The sequence below is a fragment of the Myotis lucifugus genome, unplaced genomic scaffold (assembly GCF_000147115.1).
Source record: "Myotis lucifugus unplaced genomic scaffold, Myoluc2.0 scaffold_66, whole genome shotgun sequence".
Taxonomy (NCBI): domain Eukaryota; kingdom Metazoa; phylum Chordata; class Mammalia; order Chiroptera; family Vespertilionidae; genus Myotis; species Myotis lucifugus.
This window is the reverse complement of record NW_005871114.1, coordinates 5,354,462-5,375,140: the sequence shown is the minus strand read 5'-3', so window position 1 is coordinate 5,375,140 and position 20,679 is coordinate 5,354,462. Positions and strand designations below refer to the sequence as shown.

The 20,679-nt window shown below is 36.7% G+C and overlaps 1 protein-coding gene and 1 non-coding gene across 7 annotated transcripts in view; both read left to right on the top strand.

The window, feature by feature from the left end:
* Window positions 1–18,715, top strand: part of TNKS2 (tankyrase 2) — a 55,810-nt gene extending 37,095 nt beyond the window's left edge. For 3 of the 6 annotated variants that reach the window (XM_023754918.1, XM_014456969.2, XM_006090029.3), the window contains 8 exons: window positions 2,594–2,676; window positions 3,841–3,961; window positions 6,552–6,649; window positions 7,498–7,572; window positions 10,238–10,343; window positions 12,456–12,642; window positions 14,864–15,020; window positions 16,282–18,715. In XM_023754918.1, the coding sequence (XP_023610686.1) occupies window positions 2,594–2,676; window positions 3,841–3,961; window positions 6,552–6,649; window positions 7,498–7,572; window positions 10,238–10,343; window positions 12,456–12,642; window positions 14,864–15,020; window positions 16,282–16,344 (890 nt within the window). In that variant the 3' untranslated portion in view covers window positions 16,345–18,715. Of the gene's footprint in view, window positions 1–2,593; window positions 2,677–3,840; window positions 3,962–4,613; window positions 4,819–6,551; window positions 6,650–7,497; window positions 7,573–10,237; window positions 10,344–12,455; window positions 12,643–14,863; window positions 15,021–16,281 lie in introns of those variants that run through there. The other 3 variants (XR_001348490.2, XR_001348489.2, XR_002829586.1) reach the window with 3 other exon arrangements.
* Window positions 13,062–13,164, top strand: LOC111826301. The gene has a single exon (XR_002829590.1). It is a non-coding gene; the product is annotated as a U6 spliceosomal RNA (small nuclear RNA).
* Window positions 18,716–20,679: the final 1,964 nt, after the last annotated feature.

Genomic DNA, 20,679 nt, shown 5'->3' with positions numbered 1-20,679 from the left:
AGGCACATATTTGATATTTGGAATGCTAAAAAGTCTTTTTTTTTTAACTTTAGATATAACTGTTAGTATCAGGTTAACATAGTCGGAAAGTTTTAGCATTTTGTTACTTTTCTTACATTATTATAATTCCTAATGACATTTTCTCCTTTCAAGTTGAGACTTGATGCTGTTAACCTACTCTTTATTTTTTTTTTAATTAAATCTTTATTGTTCAGATTACATTTGTTCCTCTTTTTTTTTCCCCCCCATAACTCCCCTCCTCCCAGTTCCCGCCCCACCCTCCGCCCTCACTCCTCACCCACTGTCCTCATCCATAGGTGCACGATTTTTGTCCAGTCTCTTCCCGCATCTCCCATTCCCCTTTCCCCCCCCCAAGAATAGTCTGTCCATTCCCTTTCTATGTCCCTGATTCATTATAATCACCAGTTCATTCTGTACATCAGATTATTTATTCACTTGATTCTTAGATTCACTTGTTGATAGATGCATGTTTGTTGTTCACAATTTGTATCTTTACTTTTTTCTTCTTCCTCTTCTTAAAGGATACCTTTCAGCATTTCGTATAATACTGGTTTAGTGGTGATGAGCTCCTTTAGCTTTTCCTTATCTGTGAAGCTCTTTATCTGACCTTCAATTCTGAATGATAGCTTTGCTGGATAAAGTACTCTTGGTTGTAGGTTCTTGGTATTCAGCACTTTGAATATTTCTTGCCATTCCCTTCTGGCCTGCAAAGTTTCTGTTGAGAAATCAGCTGACAGTCATATGGGTATTCCCTTGTAGGTAATTGAGTCTCTTTCTCTTGCTGCTTTTAAGATTCTCTCTTTGTCTTTTGCTCTTGGCATTTTAATGATGATGTGTCTTGGTGTGGTCCTCTTTGGATTCCTTTTGTTTGGGGTTCTCTGCGCTTCTTGGACCTGTAAGTCCATTTCTTTCACCAGGTGGGGGAAGTTTTCTGCCATTATTTCTTCAAATAGGTTTTCAATATCTTGCTGTCTCTCATCTTCTGGCACCCCAATAATTCTGACATTAGTGCGCTTGAAGCTGTCCCAGAGGCTCCTTACACTATCTTCATATTTTCGGATTCTTTTTTCATTTTGCTTTTCCGGTTGGGTGTTTTTTGCTTCTTCGAATTTCAAATCTTTGGCTTGATTCTTGCGCTCCTCTGATCTGCTATTGGGTATAATATTCTTTATTTCAGTCCGTGTATGCTTAATTTCTAGTTTCTTTATCGTAGCATCGAGGGTCTCATTAGTTTTTGTGAGGCTCTCCACAAGTTTATTGCAAGCCCTCAAAATTGCGTTTTTTAGCTCCATATCCTCCATTTCTGTCATGTTTTTTTGTCTCCGCATTTTTTATGCTTTCTTGGTGCACCCCCTTGTGGTCTTTGTGCGCAGTCTTGTTCTAGTTAAGCCTTGATTTTTTTAGTTAATACTGAGGGATTTGACCACCAGGCTGACTGGCTGTGAGAATCAGCTGTGTGGAAAACTTCTGTCCTCTGGGGAGGTGCCTTTGCCTGAGGCGATCCAGCAAATGGCTCTGCGCAGGGCTTGGGCAGGGCGGGATCAACAGGGCGGGTGGAGGGAGCAGTTATGGCTGCTCTCAGTCCCTTCCCAGAGGCTCTGCTTCTCAGAACCCTGGCAGCGGCTGCAAACCTCGGAGAGAAAGCTGCCCTCAGATTCCAACTGATGCCGGACAATCCCGCTTTTCCCGTCTGAGTCTGAGTCCCTAGAGACTCGCCCGGATCTGGAGCCCAGAGTCTGAGACTCCCTCCCAACCGAAAACGACAACCGCGCCCTCAGCCACCAGCCCGCTTTGCGCGCGCACCTCGGTACCTTTGTATTTTCCACACTGCGCCGCCTCTGAGCCTCAGTTTGCTGTTCTCTTTCCTTCTAGTTGAAGAGTCTCTCCTCAGCCAGCTTTCCTGTGGTTCTGGGTGATGTCTGTTCCGTCTTTTAGTTGTATTTTTGAAGTGGTTGTTTGCGGCAGCAGTCTCCGGTGTTTACCTATGCCGCCATCTTGGTTCACTCTCTGTTAACCTACTCTTTAGATGTAAATATTCTTTCTAAAAAGTTTAGAAGTCCTTTTGGTAGAGTAGCTGTGCCTTAATTTACCTCTTGTATACAAATTTATGGAATACTTTTTATTCCATGTCAAAATACCCAATTTTAAAAAGATAAAAAGACACACACACATATCTGCAGTCTCTAAAAGCTGTTCTCTTTAACCTTTTACCTGTCAAAATTTATCTCAACCTATGTGACATTGTGAAAATTTTTTTGTGAAGTAGCTTACATGCTCAAAGACAGGGAAGCTTCTTTAATGGAGATAAAATTTACATATAGCAGTAGTTTCAGCTCTATGGAAAGTTATTTTAAAGATAGTTAAAAATAAAATTATTTTAATTAAAAGATTTGTTTTAACCTGAGAGTGTCCTGTTGGTTAATTGTTTCTTATCCCTAGTGGGCTATTCACATTTTGCTTTATTTTTACTTTCTTTATGTATATAGTAATATTACAAAAATTTTGTCATAATGTTGATATCTATTATTCTGATGTGTGAATTTTTTTTTGTTTTGGATTTTTTATTTTTCAGTTCCAGGGGTAGATTTTAGCATAACTCAATTTGTAAGAATTCTTGGGCTTGAACACCTAATGGATATATTTGAGCGAGAACAGGTGAGTTGGTTAACTGTTTTTGCTTGTTTTGGTGTTTTATGGAACCTCAAGGAAAAAGTAGGGCATACTTGAAATGCTCCACTTGTTTGGAGTGTAGGGAGGATATATTTTTTTTTTTTAAGAAACTGGAAATCACTCTTCTAATTTGGCTTGATCTTGGAATTTCTGTTCAGTTTATTAGCACATAAAATTAACTCTCGTGTAGTAATAGTAAAATAACTTTTTTGAATGCAAAGTTTAGCTTATTCTACCAAAAATAAGTTACCCTTGAGCCCTGTTTGTTTAGTTCTGTTTTATCAGTAACTACCCACTGTAAGCCTGACACTTCACTAGCCTCTATATACAGGGTGTCCCAAAAAAGTGTGTACACACTTTAACAGCTGATAGCTCAATTTAAAAAGTGAAATGCATTTCAATAAACACTGCCTTTATAATTATTCAAACTGTGTGTATACTTTTTTTTTTTAGATACCCTATAGATATGCCATATATATATCCGGTCTTTTCTAGAATAGTCCCAATTTACAGTACTCTGTCAGAATATAATTACAGATTTTTTTTATTCATACCCTAAGGAACTTCTGATCTAGTTATAGAGCTATAACAAGAACATATGAAGAGTTAAGTTTTGGGCATTTATTTTAGAAATGCAAAGAAAGAAAAGATTACTGTGAGCTGGATTCCAGAGAAAACATAGTATAAATAGAAGAGGATTTTTTAAAGCGTCTTTAGTTTCACAAAGTGGGAATAAGATAATTGAGATAAAGGATTAGTTTGAACAGTGATGCAGAAGCACTATCTGGAGCCTGGAGGAACAATTAAAAGCTTTGTATACATGAGGGATGGTGGAAAGATATAATAGTGTACCTAAATATGAATTTGAAAATACATTTTTTGTTTTGCTGCTTTGTTCTTAGGTTCTTATGCTAAATGATAGTGATATTTTTGGTAGTTCATGACTCAACTTTAAATAATTAAATTAGCTAGTTAACTAAAATTAGCTGCAGCTTTTTATTTTGTTTAACAGCTGATTTATTTTCATTCCTAAGCTGTTCAAAAATTAATTTGAAGTAAATGTATGAATCTAGTACATTGTGAGATCACCAATATATGAATGTTCACCAAATGAGTAAGTCTTCTAAACAATTCATTCTCTTTTGTAAGATCACTTTGGATGTATTGGTTGAGATGGGGCACAAGGAGCTGAAAGAGATTGGAATCAATGCTTATGGACATAGACACAAATTAATTAAAGGAGTTGAGAGACTTATCTCTGGACAACAAGGTATTTCATTTTAAATCATTGCTATTGTCAGTTTAACAGCTTCCATAAAGGCAGTCCTCAACTTACTAATTGATAATTTAAAAATCTTAAGAGTCCATTTAATAGGAAGAGCTCCGGGAAACCTGGAATCAAGTCTTAACTCTGCTACTACTAAGCTTCCTGAGCTGCTGCTATTTACTGTGTGAACCTAAGAAAACTTCTGGGCCATTCAGAAATTTAGGGATTGCTTTAGCGCTGTTATTTCTATTTAGTTATTTCTGAAGTTATCCTAGCTCCAAAGTTTTGATTCTGAAAGATCTGAAACTTGGGTATCTCGTATCTTATAGTAATAGGCAATGATTAGGTGTTCAGGACTGCCCATAAAAGAGTTTGTAAATTTCTCTTTTGTAGTAAATAGCTAAATTCTAAACACTTCCAGTGAAAATACAGGGAAACAATGTTGCAACTGAGGAAATTTAACAAAACAAAGTTGAATATTTTTATTTCTCCTGGATGTTAATGCTTAAGGAATATGCAAATTGCATTCGGTCAACAGATGTTAACCCTTCCCATGTACCAGGTCCTGAGTATAAAAAGGTGAATTAATTTAAGTTTCAGAAATCACATTTTAAGTTCATTGTTAAATTGAGGAAATTATTTACCCTGGGGTCAGAAGCATCCTGAAATTGAAGTCCTGGCTGTACAACTAGGGTTGAAGATAATCCTCCGTTAGCAAAAATGAAAATTTTCCGGAAAGAATGTATACCTGCCAGAAGAGGATCTAGCTCTTGAAGAAGGTAAAGGAGTGCCTCTAAAAATTAGGTAACGCAAGCTAAGGAATGCTGTATACTAGAAGTCTGGAATAGGATCGGTTAAAGGTAAATGCATCCTACTTATCTGGTAGGGTGTAGGGCAAAATGTTTAGAGATGGTCTTGAATATTTACAGTATAGATGACAAAAATTTTATAAGATAAAGAGGAGGGAAAACCCATGGCTCCCTGGAATGTTAGTATAAATATAAATAGTATCAAAAATGAAGAGAAACTAGAACCCTCAGTTGTGGACTGCCATCCTGACTCTATTACAATAAAACCATCTGGTAAGGTAGCAAGTGTGATGGAAAGAGGTGGGTTAAAAAGGAAAGCAGGCAGTGTTTGTACATTAAGTACATCATAGTATGTGGCACACAGTTATTAAGACTGTTGAAAGGCTCAGGAAACCATGATGGAAACAGATACTGCCTCCAAGTGGCAAGTATACAGTGGGGCTTTGACTTACGAGTTTAATTCATTCCGTGACAGAGCTCGTAACTCAAATTACTCGTATGTCAAATCAAAAAGTGAACGAGTGAGACACGTGATGCTGGGCTGATGTTGTGGCGTTCACTGTGACGTTCGCTGCGCCAACTAGCAGTGGGGTATCTGAAGCTGGCTCGTAACCTGAATTTTAGCTCGCAACTCAAAACAAAAAATCGGCCGAGAGACGGCTCGTATCTCAAAAAACTCGTTAGTCGGGACACTCGTAAGTCAAGGCCCCACTGTATGTACCTCCATGCCACCTCTGGTCCTGACGTAAAAGCCTTATTAGCTATTATTTAGTGCAGCAAATTAATAGATTCCCTGTCCTGATATTTCAACACTGATAAACGTCTTTCTTCAGGGAGGTCCAAAGATGCCTTATTCAAGCATATGTCAGTCTTCATTAAGTGTTTCTGCTGTAACCTATTCACCTCTGCATAGTCTCTGTACTTCTTAGAAACCTTGTAATTCAGCCATGCCTATAAATCTTCATAAGCGTGCAGCATGTTGGTGGTAACCCAGTTATTCAGACCAGAACTCTAAATTCAAATAGTGCTCTTAACCTCCAGAGGCAAACCGCCCACCATGCATTGACCCAGCAGTAAAGGACGATCCATACCTGGAAAAACAGCAGAACTTTGGAGATCATGTTGTAGATATTAAAGGAGAATTGTTATAAATATACCAAAGAAATGGGAAAATTCTGTTTAAGATTCCATTTAAAAAGTTTTATGAGAATAAAGTTAGAAAAATATATGTGGTTATCTTGACCATTGATATTCAGGAAATAAGACAAGTTCATTGCATTGAATTAAAGAATCTACTGGTAATATGGGTAAGAATAAGTGTCAGTAGTTAGTAAACTTTATGGAGTTCTTATTCTAGGATGACTTAAAATTACTTGAGGTTATGCAAGTTTCTGTCATAATTCTTCCTCATAGTTTCAAAAAATAAAGGGATTAAATGCTGGAAGGGTTGCACATTTAATAAAGGAGATAATTTGAAGAAGACATACTCATTAAGACTAGGAGATAAAGAATAGAAAGATTTTCTGAACTATTCCCACAAAACCCTTATGACTTGCCAGGTCAAATTAGTAGTTTAAATGCAGTGTGATGTTCTGTTTTGGATACTAGAATACAAAAAAGGACATTAGTGGGGAAAACGGTGAAATCTAAAACATCTTTTAAAATTGGTAGTAAGCATCGGATAAATCAGGTTATTTTTGGTTGATGTTTTTTGTTTGGTTGGTTGGTTGTTTTTGTGTGTTTTTTTAACAAATGAATTTTTGCCTTCAAATTTCATTCAATAGGTCTTAATCCATACTTAACTCTGAACACTTCTGGAAGTGGAACAATTCTTATCGATCTGTCTCCCGATGATAAAGAGTTTCAGTCTGTGGAGGAAGAGGTATGTTCATATATCTTAAATGTTGGTTCAATAACTAAGTTTCCTGGAGATTTCCAGATATACTTGAAAATGTCGTAGAGTATTTTAATTATCCCTAACTCCTACCTGGAAAACTTTCAAAATCTGCATTTAAGATAGACTCCCTCAGTAAACCTTAATTCCAGTAATTTAATTCCAGTTCAGCACTATAGTTAATGCTAACACAGAATTCCATTCGAGAAGAGGTTGCTGTCATTTGAAAGAAGATGCTAATGTCACCTCCCTTCGTGAAGGCAATTGCAAAGCCCAGTATCTCAGGACCCAGAACAGTGGAGGACACACCCAGAAAATTTTTCTTCCAGCTTTCTTTCTACAAAATTCATGGATCCACTAACACCTTTTAATAGTGCTTTACACTTTGAAGAACTTGTACCCTTTATATGTGTGAGTTGACTACAAAGATACAAAATTGAGTGAGACTTAGTTCTAAAACCCAAGAAACTCCAACTCTTTCAAATTGTGCTTTATTAGGGCAAAACAAATGGAAACAAATAAATCTTTGTATTTTGGTATGTCAAGTGGTTAGTTAGCTTTGTATGTGTAGCTCCCTGTGCTTCTAGCTGTTTTTTCTTCCTTTAGTTTGAATTATATAGTTTTCACCTATAAATATGTTTTCAGATTGTTTGTACTAGCTAACAGCTATCACTAGAAAATAGTACTTGTGAACTTATAGAACTCATATTTCTTAAACCACAAAAAATACTAAAAATCCATTTTATATTCAAAAATAGAATCATATAAGTCAAGAACCATGTTTTCCAAATCAGAAAAAACATAATAGCTAAATATTTGAAATGTTTTTCCATCAGATGCAAAGTACAGTCCGAGAGCACAGAGATGGAGGTCATGCAGGTGGAATCTTCAACAGATACAATATTCTCAAGGTAATAAGTTAGTAAAAATAGTTTGCTGAGACCATAGTTTTCAAAGCCTAAAACCATAATTAACTTTCATAAGAACATAATGATCTATCCAGCCCTATAAGTCTGTGACATGGCACAGGGGATATTTTGGGAAAGAATATACCCTTGGAAAGCTTAAGATTCTGAAAACCCTGTATACTGTTTTTATGATCAGTAATTCAGTGCTTGTTGAAATATTCAAGTTTAGCAGTTATGCTTTACCTTGGGGTAATGATAAGTCCTGTAGAGTTAGGACTTTATATAAATTATTAAGGTGCTCTGTGGTAACAAAGTTGGATTTTTTTGTGGCTCCTAAAAGGACTTCATCTTTATAGTTATATCATGCTTTTTTTTATTTGTCCTAACTGACTACTCCAGGTTTCTGTGAGTCAACATACCTATCACTTTTTCATAATTTTAATAGTATTCCCTCAATACCTTCATCTTTTCCAAAAATAGTCTTTCAAAAATGTTTTTTAGTCATTCTAATGAGAGTTCTGTCTCCTTGTTGATACCAGTGACTCTTCTCAGGACCTTTTCCAACTTTGCTGTTTTTCTTTAACTATAGCAAGCAAAAAGTGTACATTCTACTTGAGATGCATAATGATTTTGTAATAATTACATTGGTATATTCTTTTTTACATTGATATACTAGTATTCCTAATCATTATAAATATAAGATGGCTAGAATTAAAATGTGGCAAATATCTAGATTTTAAACTCAAGAGTGAGCATCATCTTTCAGTTGTATATACTACTGTTTCACAAATATACTATTATGAGTATAATATTAGATGCCATATTTTAGAGTTAGTGAATACTAAAACTATACATTGAGGTTGCTATGCTCATACTATTAGAAATTAGATGATTTAAAACAAACGCATTATTCAGGTAAAGGATCATACTTCAGTGTGTTCCTTTTCTTTTTTTTTCTTTTCTTTTTTTTTTTTTTTTATCCTCACCTGAGGATATTTTTTCCCCATGAATTTTTAGAGAGAGTGGAAGAGGGGGGGAGAGACAGAGAGAACCAGAAACATCAATGTGAGAGAGGCACATCGATTGGTTGCCTGCAACCAAGGCATGGCACATGCCCTTGCCTGGAATCAAACCCAGGCCTGGCCAGGGTTGGGACTAATGTTTTTTGTTAGTTTTTATCATAGTACTAGAGGCCCGGTGCATGGATTTGTGCACTAGTGGGGTCCCTCAGCCTGGCCTGCAGGGATCAGGCTGAAACCAGCTCTCTGACATCCCCCAAGGGGTCCCGGATTGCGAGAGGGTGCAGGCCAGTCGGAGAGACTGCAGGAGGGCTCCAGGGCTTGTCCGTCCTGATCGGCCGGACCCCAGCAGCAAGCTAACCTACTGGTCAGAACGTCTGCCCCCTGGTGGTTAGTGCACAACATAGTGACTGGTCGAACAGTCAAACAGACGGTTGGACACTTAGCATATTAGGCTTTTATTATATAAGATGACATAAGAATGACATCTTGATATTTCCACTCATGGACATATATAATAATTTTAAATAAAACAAATAATTATGCCTATTACAAGCAAATTTTCAGTCAAGTCTACTTTGTCTGCAAACAGTAACAAGCAGTTGTTAAGGGTGAGGGCAGGAGAGAGAACATATGTTTGATTTCCAAAATACGGGCACACCTCGCTTTATTGGCACTTCACTTTATTGAGCTTCACAGATTTTGCAAGTTGAAGGCCAGACCCTCCACCAACAAAAATATAACAACTCTCTTTTTTGTGATACTTGCTTTATTGTGATGGTCTGGAATTGAATCCACCATATCTCTGAGGTATGCCAGTAGTTGAATTTGAGAAAGCTGTTTTTTCCTCTATAATATATTTTAATGCAATATTTAATGAAAAATTTTTTTTCAATGGTAAGACTTTTAATTTTGTTACTTTTTTTTACCTAAATGAGATCCCCTTGTGCCTGTTGTATTCCTCAATTTTGTCTGTGGCAGTATATTGGCTTATTTTGAGTCAGAATTAAAACCAGCTCCCAGGTGTGCTCTAGGACCAGCAGGGGGCTATAGCACCTTTAAACACAGCTAAGAAACAGCTCGAGGATTATGAAATTTGACGTTGTAAATACTCTAGATGAGACTAGCATCCATTTTGAACTCTTCTCCAGACAAAAATTTTAGGAATTGGAGGGATAGGGAAAGATAGAGGGAGTAATAGGGGATATGTGTATGTATATTTTAAGAATGTTTATTGGTGTGGGCTATTTCAAATATTTTAATTAAAAACAGATAAAGATAGTACTTTGAACCAGATAAAACAAGGGAAAAACATATTCTCTTTTTAATACTTAAATACAGAAAACATATCTGAGTTGGAAATATTTAGTAATAATTGTAAATTAATGAGAATGGAAGTATTTTAATCAATTAATGGTATTATTGACCTTTACATATGGCCTGTATAGCTTTTTTCCCTTTGAAGTTTTCAGTTTCCAAAATGTAGCTATATTTCCATCTTTAGTTGATTAAAATAACATAGTTTACATTTTAAAGAAAAGTTTTGCCTTTTCCAGCTATGTGGCTCGCCCATTTCTGGTTAAGATAAGCAAGAAGGTAAGTAATTATTATGAGCTAAAGGTGTTATTTTTCTGGTTCCTTTTTTATAGATTCAGAAAGTTTGTAACAAGAAACTATGGGAAAGGTATACTCACAGGAGAAAAGAAGTTTCCGAAGAAAACCACAACCATGCAAATGAAAGAATGCTATTTCATGGTAAGATTGCTCTCCTCCTACCTTACCACCATTCTCCACATTAGAATAGCTTTTTGTCAAGTATGAAATAATAATGAATCTATATAGTCCTTTTGTCATTTTTTTATTTTATTTTATTTTTTTTATATATTTTATTGATTTTTTTACAGAGAGGGAGGGAGAGGGATAGAGAGTTAGAAACATCAATGAGAGAGAAACATCGATCAGCTGCCTCCTGCACACCCCCTACTGGGGATGTGCCCACAACCAAGGCACATGCCCTTGACCGGTATCGAACCTGGGACCCTTCAGTCCGCAGGTTGATGCTCTATCCACTGAGCCAAACCGGTTAGGGCCCTTTTGTCATTTTTTAAAATTATTTCTGTAAATTTTATATTTATATATTCGGGTTTTTTTTTTTCGTTGTTTTGTGTTTGTTTTTTATTGATACCAGAGAGGAGGGAAGAGAGATAGAAACATCAATGATGAGAGAGAATTATTGATTACCTGCCTCCTGCACAGCCCCCACTGGGGATTGAGCTTGACTGGGAATCAAACCAGGACCTCCTAGTTCATAGGTTAACACTCAACCACTGAGTCACGCTGGCTGGGCTATATTCATATTTTCAACCTCTTGAATTTGTATATTTCCCAATGGATAGCTTCTATAAATAAGATTGCCATAATGGAAAAAATACAGAAATGGGAATGTTCACTATTCATATTTTCCTCCTTTTTTTTTAAAGTCCTAGTTTCTTTTTTTAAAATATATTTTTATTGATTTCAGAGAGGAAGGGAGAGGAAGAGAGATATAGAAACATCAATGATGAGAGGGAATCATTGATTGGCTGCCTCCTGCATGCCCTCTATTGGGGACCGAGCTCCCAACCTGGGCATGTGTCTTTGACTGGAATCAAACCCAGGACCCTTGAGTCTGCAGGCCGATGCTCTATACACTGAGCCAAACCGGCTAGGGCCTTTTTTTCTTTGTATAATATTTTGCTTATTATGACACTCTGAGAAATTGTTTTATTTTTAACTAGTTGATTGAATTAAAATTAAAGTAAGAACTGAAAATTACCTCAAAAGAATGTATGCATCCTATTCTAGCATTGACTTACAAAAATATTTATGTATTGACTTAAATGGTTTGTTATTCCTATTTCAAATAAGTGATTCTGTTCTTCAGTATTTCTGTAAAGTGGAATTCATTTTATTTTCCTGTTTCTTAATGAACAGGGACACTGATGTTGATGAATCAGTTAGCTATTTTATATTGGCTTTTCCCAGCTCCCATCCTGACCCCACTCCCTGGCCCGGTTCCCGTGCTCAGTTCCTCCCCTTTGGCTAAGATCCCTGTCTTTGCACACGTGCAAGGAAGAAGGAGAAAGAAGTCACTGTGCAGGGAATGAAGGCACACCTCTTTTGCAGATAGAATCTGTTAAAGCAGGTGATGAAAGGCAGAGCACTGGAAAGATAGGAAAAACAAAGTATAAAGAAGAGAATGAACATTGAAAAGATCACTTTGGTTACTTTTGATATCTAAAAAATGTACATAGACATGGGTGTCATTCTGAGACCTAATGAACTCATCCTTGCTATATGAGGTGAATTATAAGATTACTAGAGGCCTGGTGCACGAATTTGTGCACGGGTGGGGTCCAGCCAGCCTGCCCTGATCGGGGCCAGGTGGGGGAGGGGCCGTGGGCAGTTGGTGGGTCGACCCCGCCCCCTGGTCTAACTTCTGGTAGAACTCCTGGTCAAGGGGACAATTTGCATATTAGCCTTTTATTATATAGGAGGATTGGTTCTGATTTTATAGATTTAGGGTTTGGAATTTGATTAGCATTTGTATTTCAAGTGATCTGTTTGTTATTCTAGTTGAATATGTATGTGTCTTTATTTTACCAGCTCAACTACTACCACCCTATTAGAACATTGGTTGACTTGTGTAATTCCTCTAAAACAATTATTCTAAAGTAGTGAATCAGCTGACAGTTAACTTGTCCTTGTTTTATGATTTTGCTTTATTGTAGTGATGTATGTATATTTAAGAGTTTAACTTCTAAGAAGCTTTAGTTTTTGTTCTTTTTCTTTTAAGACAAAATTGTTATTCATCTATGTGTGTTTTAGGGTCTCCCTTTGTGAATGCAATTATCCATAAAGGCTTCGATGAAAGGCATGCCTATATAGGTGGCATGTTCGGAGCTGGGATTTATTTTGCTGAAAACTCTTCCAAAAGCAATCAGTATGTGTATGGAATTGGAGGAGGTACTGGGTGTCCAGTTCACAAAGACAGATCTTGTTACATTTGCCACAGGTAAGAGATCACTTGTTCTCATTTATTTTTATAAGAATCAGATAAGAACTGGTTCCATATTGAAAATTTTGGGGTGCAAGGCTAGGTGAACTTTATGGGCCAAGCACAGTTCTGAGCACTTGATCTGTTTAACTCATTTAATCATTAAATTACATTTGGTGTTTTAAAGAATATGGAGAAGAACATATCATTGGGCATGAAAGATTTTATTGTGAGGCTGTGAACTCTAAAAATTCTAGTATTCACATGCTAAAATGGTACTACTTGCCAAACCTAATTATTTCATGGCAATGCATGAAGAAGTCTCTCTTCCATTATGATATGCTCATAATCTTCAATTTATAATATTACTACTTGAAAAGTTATAATAAAGCACATCAATCCTGTAGAAAGCACATTATTATCAAATAACTACTTGTGTGCTCGCTTCAGCAGCACACATACTGAAATTGGATTTAGAGAAGACTAGCATGGCCCCTGTGCAAGGGTGGCATGCAAATTCATGAAGTGTAAATAAGAAAAAAGGGGGGGGAGTACAAAGTAGTTATCCTGGTCTAACTCGGTTGTTAAAAGCATTCAAATAACTTGGCTCTAATTGATAAACTCCTGATAAATAAATTATCTTTTGCCATTTGAAAAATCAAATAAGATCAAACATTGAGATATATTCTACAGTTAGGGCACTGCTTATAAAGATCTAGAGCAGTAGTTATCAAACATTAGCAAGTTTCAGAATTACCTAGAAGGTTAATGAAAATGCCGATTCACAGGCCCTATCTTTTGAGTTGCTGATTTAATAGTTCTGGGGTGGGGTCCTAGAACTTGAATTCTACCAAGTTTCCTGATGCTTCTGATTACAGATCTAGAAGAAAAAACAACAACCTAGAGCAGTAGTTCTCGGTCTTAGCAGCACATTGGAATCACCCAGGAAGCTTTAAAAATGAATGTCTGTGTCCCACCTTCAGAGAGTCATTTAATTGGACTGGGGTATGATCTGGGCATTGGGATTTTTAAAGGCTTCCCAGCTGATTTTGAGAGGTTGCCAAGGTGAAGAACTATAGTCCTAGAGAGAGGTCTGTTTTTGTTTAGTTCTTGTTGTTTCCCCCCTGAATTTAGACTTTGTGTAGGTGTCTGAAGTCAGCCCTTCTGGATATGACTTCCCACCCATTTCTATTTTAGATCATAAATTGGACTGGTTAGAAGACTTATAATTTCTTGATATTTTATAAATTGAACATTGCTATTTTTACTTTTATTATCTGGAGGCTAAATAACAAGTATAGATTGTAACTCTTTGGAGAATAGAATCATCAACTGGTCCACCAAAATCAGGAACCGAAGATAGTTCTTTGGAATTAAAGAAGGCCAATCATATGCCAGAGGGGAGTGGGAGGGTAACCTACTTAAACTTCTGGTAGAGAAGACCTAGTTGAGGAAGTAACATTTCACCTGAAACCTGCAAAATGAATGTTAGCCATTTGAAGAGTGTTAGAATGGCTGGTAGAGGAAACAGCGTATTATGTATCATGGCCGTGGGGGAAGAAAGTTTGACTATGTGAAAGAAGAAAATGTATCTGGGGCATGAAGAACACATTAAGATTAGAGAATTTGGTACCATTGTAAGGAATTTGGGGATTTCTTCTAAGTACAGTGAGCAGCCTCTAAAAGGGTTTAAGCAGAAAAGTGATGTGATCTGATTTATGTTTTTTGGTTTTTGTTTGTTGTTTTTTCCTAAATCACTGGTTGCTTGAATGGAAAATAGTTTAGACATTAATTAGAGTAGAAACAGGAAGACTAAATCAGAGGCCATTGTTATAGTCCAGGTGAACATTTAAGAGAAGAGAATAGATTGTAAATATATTTTGAAGGTAGAATCCACTGGACTTAACTGGAAAAACGTTCTTTGCAAACCACTTCATGGAAGTCCCTTAAAGCTCCTCCTTCCCACTTGGGTTATGATTTGTGCTTTTGCTGAAGCAGGATGGCTGAGTCTGGATACCTATACGGTTATTACATTTTCAGGTTTTATAATTAAAGTGAAAAATTCTTTCATTAATGAGAATAGTAGAAGACATTCTTATAAAGTTCATTTAGAGTGAAATGATAAAAACAATCATAAATGTTTATGTATAAATGTATTAAAAAGCTTAGAAGTGTACACAAATAAAATTGTCATATGCTACTTTGTATTCAGTAAGATCTTTTCCTTTTCATGCTATAGGCAGCTGCTCTTTTGCCGGGTAACCTTGGGGAAATCGTTCCTGCAGTTCAGTGCAATGAAAATGGCACATTCTCCTCCAGGACATCACTCAGTCACTGGTCGACCCAGTGTAAATGGCCTAGCATTAGCTGAATATGTTATTTACAGAGGAGAACAGGTAACTCATTTTTATTTGTTATCTTCAAAAATACTTTAGAGCCATACTTTAATCTCTTCTTACTAATCTCTTAAATTAACAAGGTATATTGTCTTGAGAAATGGGTTTCTTTTTAATTTTTTTTGGGGGGGGAATAATTTCAGACTTACAGAAAAGTTAGAGAAATAGTAAAGAATTCCCTTTACCCAGATTTTTCAAATGTTCATTATTTTAAGATTTTTTGAATTGATTTTTAGAGAGAGGGGAAGGGAGCGGGAGAAATATCTATATGAGAGCGACACATCATCAGCTGCCTCCAGCACACCCTCCACCAGGGATTGAGCCCACAACCTGGGCATGTGCCCTGATTGGGAATCAAACCGGCAACCTCCGGGACGACGCCCAACCATCTGAGCCACACCGGCCAGGGCCCAGATGTTAACATTTTAACATTCTCTCTCCTTTATCAGTCTCGCCCTCCTGAGTAGGTGTTTATGCTTTTTTTTTTTTCTGACCTACTTGAGAGGACAGTTCCTTTACCCTTAGGAACATAGGCATGTTTTTTTACCCTTAAATCTGTACTATAAGTGTATTTCCTAAAAACAAGGAGATTCTCTTAAAATTATCAAAATCAGGAAAATACCTTATTCAGATTTTGCCAGTTATACTGGAATTTTTTTTCCAGCTTTTCTAAAATACAGTTAAGTAGAATTCAATATTTAATAGTTAACCTGCCTATAGCAAAGAAATGTGTAATTCCCTCTTGCTCTTAGTGACACATCTGGTCAAAGCATCTCTAGATTGTGTTCTGAGTTGGAGATATGTATTAGAACCATCTAGGTCAGTGGTCGGCAAACTCATTAGTCAGCAGAGCCAAATAACAGTACAACGATTGAAATTTCTTTTGAGAGCCAATTTTTTTAAACTTAAACTACATAGGTAGGTACACTGTTACTAACTTAATTAGGGTACTCCTAAGGCTTAGGAAGAGCCACATTCAAGGGGCCAAAGAGCCGCATGTGGCTCGCGAGCCGCAGTTTGCCGACCATGAATCTAGGTCATTAAAAACAGACAAACACATACTTAGTCCTCCTTCCAGATCTGAAGAATCTAAGGGACAGGAATCAAGGTAGAGGTGTTTTGAGAAAATGCTCTCACACGAATCTGATCCACAGCACTAAGTTTTAGAACTTCTTCCCTGAAGCTTAGGAATGCTTAGAGTAAGTCTCTTCTAAAAAAATATTTTTGTTTACCAATATTTGAATTAATCTTTCTCTTTTAGGCTTATCCTGAATATTTAATTACTTACCAGATTGTGAGGCCTGAAGGTATGGTTGATGGATAATTATTTTAGGAAACTAATTCCACTGAACCTAAAATCATCAAAACAGCTGGTGGCCTCTTAATTTTTACTCCTTTGCTGAGAAAAATCATTGTTCGACAAGCCTGTGGCAAAAGGATAAAAAATGTGAAAGAAGTTTTAACATTCTGACTTGATAAAGCTTTAATAATGTACAGTGTTTTCTAAATATTTCCTGTTTTTCAGCACTTTAACAGATGCCATTCCAGGTTAAAACTGGGTTTGTCTGTACTAAATTATAAACAGTTAACTTGAATCTTTTATACGTTATGCATTGATTCTAACAGAAACTGTAATCCCTCAACAGAACTCATTTTACTAATCCAGTACTGTGTTCTTTAAAACACAGCATTTACACTGAATACAGTTTCATTTGTAAAACTGTAAATAAGAGCTTTTGTACTAGCCCGATATTTATTTACATTGCTTTGTAATATAAATCTACCGTTTCAGAATTGCAGTGGTTACAGATTTTTTTCATGTGTACCGCTCATCTGCACTTCATCCTGCATCATCATGATTGATCTTTACATTTGATTTCAGAGGCTGTGTTGAGTTGTCAGCAGAGACTTTGTCAGTTGGGAAAGATTTATTTATCACATTTAATTTGCTGATGGAAGCATTTATCTCTCATTAGAAATCTTTCCCATTTAAGAGCCTATTTCATGAACTCTCTGGGGATTTAATTTGTGCTACCTTTATATGTATAAGATACATTCCAAAGAGCTCTAACTATGGTAGTCCTGAATATTAAAGATGCTTCTTTACTGGCATCAAACTCTAGGTTTCACGTTGGAAAAAGTTTTCATATCGTTCTGTGAAAATTAGAGCAAGTGCTTTTATTTTTTTAGAAAGGTTATGTCCTGCCACTGAACAATTATGTTGTTCTTTTCATGGAATATAAATAGGAAGTTAAATTTCAGAGGTGGGAAGGATAATCTTGAATAATTTTCCAATATGTTCTAATCACTGTAAATGTAAGCAGAAAAAAATTGCAAATGGGAGTAGGTGGTTTTTTGTCCTATTTTTTTCCTGTTCTTTTTCCTTGGCCTTACCTTATACTTACAGCCAGTCTATACACGATAGGTAAGCTCCACCCAGAACATGAAGTGTAGGTGTCCCAGTTCTCTCCTCGCCTCCTGAATGGGCAGGTGCAGTGAGAAGGGTGCTTCTGCTCTGGGCCACCTCATCATGACATTACATCCAGTTGGAGATACGCTATCCCATAAAATACCATTCCTAGTTTCTAATATTAACTATCTTTTCCATGAAAAATGCTAAGGCATCTTGGTACAGAGACACAAGTTACGGCTTGGCAGTCTTTGTTGACTCTAGCGTCCTCATAAGTCAAGGCAAGAGTTTTACCCACTTAAGTCTTTGTAAATGAGGATGTTCCCATTCACTCTATACAAATTTACCTTTGTTTTACATTTCATTCAGTCTCTAACTAATTGGTCCTTTACAGTAACTTGTACATAAACTGCTAGAAAATCATGGTGGGTTTTTTGCCTTGATTAAGAGTTAATCAGAGTAAATGCATATCTGGAGTTTCTGTGATGTAAGTTGTTTGGCAGCTGTAGAGAGAATGCTATCCCATAAAATGCCATGTAAGTTGTGATTATTATTTGAGGTCAATCCTGACCTTTAATACAGCTTTCTAATAATTGCAAACATAATCCTAAAGTCATTTCTTGGAACTCAAATGAAGTATGCCAAATTTTATATAATTTTTCAGATTCTGGAAGCTTCCATGTTTTATAATTAAGATAATGAGATGAATTGATGGAGTTTATATTTACATACCTTATCTCTCATCATTTAGCCCATAATCCTCACCCTATGAGTGAATCTGGAATTGCTTATCATGTAAAATTATCGTGGTCTATGAGTTTACAATATTGCAGCCTGTGTTGTTTCATCTAATCCATTGCTTAATTAGTGTGTTCAAGTTTTTCTATAAATGATTATATTGTGGTTAATATGTTAGCATGGTGATATTTTCAGATAGCTTTTTGTTTGTTGGGAGCTTGAAGAGGGGGTTGGAGGGATTTGGGGAATTTTTTTTTTTTTTTGGAGTTTTTGCATGAAATACCTTACTTTATAATGATGGAATTGCTTTTTCTTTGTTTTGTGAATTTTTTTGAAGTGAGATTTAACTTTTTGTGTGAGTAGTACTGTTATATTCATCTAGAGTGTCTTACTTGTACTGTATCACATTCCATACCCTCATTTAATTCTTAATAAACTGTTCACTTGTTTTTTCAGGTAGCATGGTAATTACTGGAGTAGTATAAGTGTGTTGAATGGAATTTGAGAAAATGGATTAAGATTACAATAAACCACAATTGCAGGAAAACATTGTATTTCTGAGTCTAATAGTGATAAAGAATGCAGTTTAAAGATTGAAATATTGAAGGTTGTGACCATATCTTCTCAGCTATTTTAAGATTGAAAGTAGCTGTAATATGCTTTTAGGCAATTAGTCTACCCAACACTACTTTTGGCAAACCTTAAAGATCATTCCTGGGAAATCTTTCTTCTTATAAAGAGGAGTATATTTTTGTTCTCTATATTATATAAAAAATTCTTTATAAGTTTTCAAATCTTAAAGTTAGTGGTATTTATTACTCTTGAAAGAAAGCATAATAAATGTATTATAGACTCCAGTACGCTGAATGTCCAGGTGTGTGTGCTCAATTCTCTGCTTTCATAGTAAGAGAATAATGGCACAACCCATAAATCACGGCTTTAAATATATTTCAGCAGTTTGATCTTCCTGCTTCAGTTAGGACAGTATTAAAGTGTTTGCTGGCTAGTTCCTAAGCATGCATTCCCATGTATGATGTGATCCACTTATTTGCAGGGAGATGGAGAAAGAAAACATGCAAATAAAGTTCCCTAAGCCTAATGGTTGGGTTTTCTCACTTGTCATGGAGACATAGAACATAGAATTTTTAAAGCAGCAAGATTAGCCACTGATACTTCATCTAAGTGAAATCTTTTCCTGGCCAGTCAGCTCAGTTGGTTAGAGCGTTGTCCTGATACACCAAGGTTGCAGATTCAGTCCCTGGTTAGGGCACATATAAGAAGCAACCAATGAATGCATAAATAAGTAGAACAACAAATCAATGTTTCTTTCTCTCATGCGCTCTCGCGCTCTCGCGCGCGCGCTCTCTCTCTCTCTTTCTCTCTCTCTCTCTCCCTCTCTCCCTCCCTCTCTCCCCCCCACCCCTCTGGCTCCCTCTCTCTCCCTCTCTCTAAAAATTAATAAAAAATGTCAGCCCTGCCCTGGCTGGTTGGCTCAGTGGATAGAACGTTGGCCTACCGACTGAAGGGTTCTAGGTTCGATCCGGTCAAGGGTACATGCCCGGGTTGCATGCTCGATCCCCAGTAGGGGGCATGCAGGAGGCAGCCGATCAGTTACTCTCTCTCATTATTGATGTTTTATATCTCTCCCTCTCCCTTCCTCTCTGAAACCAATAAAAACAGTTTTTTAAAAAAGCCCTATTTTTAAAAATATGTTTTTAATAAATGGAATCTTAAGAAGCTCAAAATGTAAAGTATATAAATCTCTAGGTGCCTGAGGATCCCACTTTGAAAATTACTCATAAAAGCATCAGATGAGACATGGCAGCCTGGTTGGATAAGGAAAATATACCCATAACCCAAGCTGTAGCATTCCTACAGTGAAGAAAAAAACAAGCTCCACTCAAATGGACTCATTCAAAAATCCAAAACAGCCCAGCCAGTGTGTCTCAATGGTTGAGTGTCGACCCATAAGAGGCCGTCTGTTCAATTCCCAGTCAGGGCACATGCCTGGGTTGCGGACCTGATCCCCAATAGGGGACGTGCAGGGTGTTTCTATCTCTCCCTCTCCCTCTCTAAATTCAACGAAAACATTTTTTAAAAATCCAAAACTATCTGTTTTGAACATAAGTCTTCAGACACAATCTTGGAAGATTAGCGCGCGCGCGCACACACACACACACAGAATAACTGGGATAAGAATGTTTAAAATGGGAGGGGAAAAGCTTAAAAACCATTAGAAAAGATGACACTGAAAAAACTTTTGAGGACTGAAAAATATATAATTAATGAAATTAAGAACTCAGTGAGCCGATTAAACCACAGATTGGGCATATCTGAAGAATTGGTGAACTAGGAGATAAACCAGAGGACCCAGATTGTAACAGGAAGATATTGGAACTAGAAAAGGCATAAGAGACTTGGAGAACAGAATGAGAAAGTGCAATGTAAAGAACAGAATAGTTCTTGGCCAGAATGGCTCAGTGGTTGAGTGTCGACCTATGAACCAGGAGA